The sequence below is a fragment of the Cololabis saira genome, chromosome 21 (genome assembly GCF_033807715.1).
Source record: "Cololabis saira isolate AMF1-May2022 chromosome 21, fColSai1.1, whole genome shotgun sequence".
NCBI classification, from domain to species: Eukaryota; Metazoa; Chordata; class Actinopteri; order Beloniformes; family Belonidae; genus Cololabis; species Cololabis saira.
This window is the reverse complement of record NC_084607.1, coordinates 19854754-19860885: the sequence shown is the minus strand read 5'-3', so window position 1 is coordinate 19860885 and position 6132 is coordinate 19854754. Positions and strand designations below refer to the sequence as shown.

At 37.9% G+C, this 6132-nt stretch overlaps 1 protein-coding gene across 1 annotated transcript; it reads right to left on the bottom strand.

Moving 5' to 3' along the window:
• Positions 1-1754: 1754 nt before the first annotated feature.
• Positions 1755-3877, bottom strand: LOC133421467 (lipid droplet assembly factor 1-like). Its single transcript, XM_061711085.1, has 5 exons — positions 3818-3877; positions 2648-2747; positions 2388-2556; positions 2166-2308; positions 1755-2085 (listed from the first exon to the last, which is right to left on the bottom strand). Exons 2-5 carry the CDS (start codon positions 2726-2728, stop codon positions 2026-2028), a joined length of 453 nt encoding a protein of 150 aa, XP_061567069.1. The 5' UTR covers positions 2729-2747; positions 3818-3877; the 3' UTR covers positions 1755-2025.
• Positions 3878-6132: the final 2255 nt, after the last annotated feature.

Genomic DNA, 6132 nt, shown 5'->3' with positions numbered 1-6132 from the left:
GTCAGCGGCAGTCAAAGCCTTAAAAACGATTTAAACATCATAATATCACTGACATTAATTCCTTCAGTTTGTTTTAGCTTGTAAAATTGAAAACGCTTTATAAAAAAATCTTATGAAATGTTGGCGCAGTACTGTATATGTACTGTATGTTACTGTAATGGTTTTCATAGGTGACTTTACAGTACACTGAGGGAGTTTTTGTTATATTTCATGAAAATGATGCTGTTCAGCACCTCTCAGAGGAAAGAGCTCACAAAAAATGGAAACGATCAGAATTTATTATTCAAAAAATTAATAACTACACAGGAATAATAATACAGGACTGAACATGTTGAGCTCAATGATTTCCATTTACCCCAACGAAGAATATTTCAGCCACTCACCCATACATACAAGCCATTATTTGCCAAACTCATCCAATTTTTCAAAACAAAGATATTTGTCTCATGAAAGAGAAAACCAGGAAAATGTTCATTACAATGGAAATGTATTCCCATACATAGTTGTTACAAATGTCCAACACTGCTCTTTCCATGAAGCAGCAGGCATTACAGTCAGTGCATCACAACAAACAAATAACATGTAGCAACTAAATACAAAATCCATAATTCATGGAGGAGAATGTATTTGGCAAAGGTGCACTGTGAATTCACAAGGATAATTCATCGTGCTGCAGTAAAATGCAGGTGGTGGTCATGTTTTGGCTGATTGGAGTCAATCTTGTATCTGCGTCAGTCCTAACACTAGGTGCTAATCATAATGTTTTGCTTGTAAAACCTCATTGTAAATAAGTTTTAGTAATGCCACACTTCAAGTGTTTTACTATTTTGTATAGTGACAATGAAAAAGTGCAGAGTTATTCCTTCACGTGTTGATGTTTTATCAATAAGCAATTACCCATTGGAAAGCATAATGTTGCATAAAAGGAGCAGAAAGGTCTGCTTTAGCAGCAGTGCAGCAGTTCACATTGTAATTCAAACCTCTGCACTGGAGGCTTTACATGGCAATAAAGAAAAGGACAGATGGGGGGAGGAAACCAGCAAAATGTCAGATCTCAGTGGAAGACAGAAGGGAGCAGAGCGAAAGGAGAGAAGACAAGGGAGAGGAATAATGCCAGGGCCAAGACAAGCCCCCCCCGTCATCACTCACTCCTCTGAGCCAGAAAACGCTCAACAACCAGATCCCTCAAGGTTAGAGGAAAGTTCATGGTTGAATGTTTTTGTTAGCCAGAAAAAAGATTTGAACTTTCTTAGATACTTTCGGTTTTATTGTGTCTGAGGGAATGTGAATTATATCTGTTGTAAAACTAGAAATGATAAAAATGATCATAAATGAATGGAATTCTAAAGCAGTTGTAGACGTTGGATCAATGAAACTGGGTAGCCGAATCAAACGGTACAACGAAGGTTTTTTAAAAACAACTACAGGAGATGTTCAGTAGTTTGACATAGTCTTTTTTTCCTTTACATGTCATAATAAAGTCAATATTTTTATTGTCAAATGAAATTAAAAGGCAAAATCATAAAAAAAAGTCAGTCCAAACACTTTTCATCCAAAAGGAAATGTGTTGAACACATATTGTACCTTAAAATTAAGCATTTTAATATTTATTTATGAATACTTTGTTAAAATACCTTTTCCGAATTAACTGAGTAATATTTAAGCTTGAAAAAAATACAAATATTAAAAAAACTACATGAGTACACATTACAAAGAAAGACATCTGAACTTGGTCCAAATCAGAGCACGTTAATTTGAGCTGGAGCTTTTTTTCTGATAGTTTAACAAGCCTTACTTGAGGCTGAAATGGTAAAACTCACGAAGAGTTATCACGCTAAAATGGAAAAAACAAGAAGAATGACCCTGGCAAATAAATTGAAGATTATCCAACATTATTGCGTTTTTTGTGCTTTTGTTGACTCAAGCCAGCATGCAGTGCATTCAGATCAGATCCCTGGATCAAGAGCGTCCAGTGTCAGTAGTGTCGAGCCACAACTTAAGTTAGAAAGAGGACGAGGCAGTCTGCTACATCGCCTTCAGTCCCGCTGTTTCACTCTCACCCTCCCTCTCCTGGTTTACACCTTTCTGGAAGGAAATGAAGGATGAGACAATTCAAATATGTACAACAGAGACTGGTAACTTCTATCAGAGTTGCTGTGCACTACCTTTGCCAGAGGTGGATATCGCTTCAGTAAATTGGGAATTGTGATGAAGAAAGAATTAATGACGGCTGAAACCAGGAAAGAGAAGAAGGCGATGCCGGTGAGGGCGGCCAGAAGAGTCGACCCTCCGACAAATAACAGGAACGCTACCAGGAACAAACAGAAACAACAGTAGGTCATCTCAAATTACAGTGCAGAGGCGGTGTTTGGTCCAATCATACATACCTTCAAAGAAAACAAAACCTACTACCGAGATAACGATGGTCAATAAGGCAAAAGTGAGGAAAAGTCCAACTGGCAACGCAGCCATGGCACCAAAGAGCAGCAGTGTGAGAGCAGAGAAAGGGTGGCAGCTGAGGTACTGGCCGATTCTCGTGCTCATCAAGCGTGCTGCCTGTTCAGCAGAGAACGACACACAAGTTACTGAAGGGAGTTAGGACAAGATGTAAAGTTTGCCAGATGCAGATGAGAAGATTTGGGTTTACCCTGGGGTCATCTTGGATCCGGCGCACCAGGATCATCCATCTTTCCCAAAGCTGCTGAGTCAGACCGCTGCTTCGCTGCATTTTCACACACCTGAACTGACTGAGAACCAAAACACGACTAAAATACCGTCCGTCTGATCCCTCACTGAGGTGCATCATCAACATAATGCAAACAATAAAATTAGAAATTAGAAAATATGGTTATAATAGTGGTAGACTGAATAAATAGTTAGCGGATCAACTGGTTGGTGGTATTTGGTCTTTTCGTTAATAAGGGACATCAGCCATTGAAAAACTTAGATCGGTAGATCTCCCAATGATCTAAACACAAAATTAAATCAACCAATGTTCATACATGCAAAAGGTGGTGTTAAGTGTGACATCATACTACTGTTTACAATAACACTAACTCGGATTGTATAATATAAAGAAATACAGATGTCACTACAACGTCATAAAACAACAAGAACAAGGGTGTGTAGATTGTATAGGTTTCCCCCCCAATTTTAGCCCAATAAGTGCTGGTATACACTTCCATCAGACCCACAACACTCAAAAAACGGATGTGTATAGATGAAGGATGAATGAATGGATGAAACAATGCTGCTGCAATAAAAATATTTTTTTTAAAGGTTATTCACTGTCAGGGTTCGATTTTTGATGCAAAGCATGCGCCATATTCGTAAGTATGGGTTTATATATAGTATTTTGCAAGTTTAAGCCATATAAAAGTTTTGTCATGGAGCCTTTTGCTGCACATCTGGAATTTAATTCAACATCAATGTGATCTATGCATTTTCCCTCTTTAAAAGGTGTTTGAACAATTAAAAAGAGCAATCCTTTGTAGTTGCGAGTTTAAATGAGCAATACACTCCAGAAAAGCTCAGAAAAAAGGAGGGAGGAGTTTCTCACGTGTTGAAATAGGGATGAATGGAAGTTGCTGCCCAACATAAATAGAGCTACAGTACGTGTTCATGTCCGGGATGCACAAGTTTAACCAAACCTACGATTTACAGCTCGCTGGTGCCCAAATATATTAGATTTTAAGTTTAAAAAAGGCTATAGAGGGCTCAGACGACCGAGGATACTTTAGAGTTTTTAATTTGGCAATGTCACTAGGAGACCAAAACTTCACATCTCTGAAGTAAGTTGAAAAGCTGTGAAACATACCTGAAAAATGCTGTAAATCTCGATTAAAAGCTGCGGCTCACATGTGTCACTAAAGCCGAGTCTGTGCTCATAGTCTTATACACCCAAACCACGAACACACCCACAATATTAAAATACTTATTTGTCCTTTTTCCTCCCCCATCTTCCTCCTTTGATTTTTATTTATTTAGGATGCTTGTGGACGTCATCGCTTCCATCTAGTGTTCATCAAATATATTGCAAGACAAACGAATAAACAGCCCAGTAAACAGCAAAATGTAAATGATTTGTTCATAAACTAAAGATTTGAACTTGAAAAAAGTACAAGACATAATAAAGCATTTCTAAATATAATACCAGCCTAATGAGTGATCCTGCCTTGAACCTTTAGTTTTGCGATCAATCAGGTGCAGCTGCTGTGACATGTTATATAACTTACACATTTTAAAGGCAACAAAACATAAGAAGTTCATGGTAAGAACGTAGCCCCATGAAACAAAAAGATATCCCAGTGTCCAGAGGCCAAACAGCAGGGGCGGAGCAGGGGTCCCAGCCTAGGGGGGGCGAAGCATTCTAGATGGGCCCTTGTGGCCTAAATATCCCCGTTAAAACATAATCGCTAAAAAAAATGCCACAGGCCCTCTGACACACAACCACAGCAGCAGCAACACGGTCAGAACCATCACATGAGGTTCTAGCACCATGGATTTACCAGTCATTATGTCAAACCTAATTATAAGCCTAATGCAGACTTTAAGATATAAGTATCAAACTGGAGATAAAAATCAAATGACATCCAGTGATGTCTATGGAAGCCCATTTCCGCCAGTAAAAGAAAAAAATTAAAAATTAAAATATCCCCACGGTAAGTCATAATTATGACATAAAAACTCATAATTTCAACTTTTTATCTCATTATTATGACTTTCTATCTCATAATTTCAACTTTTTATCTCATAATTATGACTTTCTATCTCATAATTGCGACTTTTTATCTCATGACTTATCGTGGGGATATTTTTATTTTTAAGGCTAAGTTTTCATCTTACTTTTTTTTCTTTTACTGGCGGAAATGGGCTTCCATAGATGTCGGATTCGCCGAGTAGATCAATTCAGACACACGTGTTCAACCTACACGACAACAGTTTACAATGTGCGAGGACATGTATTTAACACAATGAGTTACACAGTGGTCAAACAGCAACAAACAATATAGGAAAGGCCATATATCCAGCATTATGACAATGTTATCAGAAATAATTAATATTATGACAGCCTACCAATGATGGTTTCATCCAGCGGTGGGCAGAAAACCACATCAACAAATATTTCCATCAGCCTGCTGAAACTCAGCATGACTTTCCTGCTACTTCTGATGCGACAACTGGCAAAGTAAACAGACAACATGCGCGCACGTACCCGTGCATGACAGGCAGACACACAAGGGGAGATGGGACTATTTCTTTCATTTTTATTTTTTAAACAACTTTATCCTCATGAACGCAATTTTTATATAGTCCAACTTTCCTTATTTTATTCAGAACACTTTTTTTTTTTCCTCTTCGCGTGGGCCCCCACGGAGCAGTGGGCCCGGGGCGGCCGCCCCCTCTGCCCCCCCGCCTGCTCCGCTAGTGCCAAACAGACAAAAACAAATAATCTAATTTTGCACAGTGAGGCTGCTTTTTCCTCTAAACCACACATCTGCAAACTAACGTCCACTTTAATAACCCGCTGACAGATAACCGCAGTTATCTTTGTTCTGTCAAAGGACAGAATCAGTCACGTGAATACAGATTTCACCTACAGTAGTGAAAGAAAGTGAGTGCAAGACACACTGTTTGAAAGTTTTCACGCTTGCTGCCTTGGTCTATGCAATGATTTCAGTTTTCTGTAAATGTAATTTGACTTACATCATCTTGTTCTTGATTTTTTGGGTTTTCCAAGAGACATATCATGTACTGACAAATTTTTAAATTCTGAGAAGAGCTTAGACATGCATTCTTTAAAATAATCATCCATTTTCTTTCTTTCTTTTTCATGTAGTGTATTTTTCTGAAAATAACTATTCTACTTTGCTAATGTTTTATTTCAATTTCCTTCAATTAGAAAAAAAAGGTCCATAATACATCCATAATACTACTGCAGCAAAATGCCCTATTTCCAATGTCACCATCTGGCCGGTAACAGCTACTTTATTGTGCTTTTCTGTATTTTTTAAAATAGTTTTTAATAGTTTTTTACTTTACTCAAGTTACACTCCTTAATCCTTTTTATCTTAAAAAAAGAAGACATTAGGTGGACATACACTATGGCAGAAACAGGATTTGCAAAATATT

Excerpts from the sequence above, each read along its gene's own strand:
- LOC133421467 (XM_061711085.1), bottom strand. The coding sequence starts at position 2,728 with ATGCAGCGAAGCAGCGGTCTGACTCAGCAGCTTTGGGAAAGATGGATG. Across the intron at positions 2,557-2,647 it reads GGATCCAAGATGACCCCAGG|GCAGCACGCTTGATGAGCAC; the intron begins GTAAACCCAAAT and ends TCTGCTGAACAG. Across the intron at positions 2,309-2,387 it reads AGGTTTTGTTTTCTTTGAAG|CGTTCCTGTTATTTGTCGGA; the intron begins GTATGTATGATT and ends TGTTCCTGGTAG.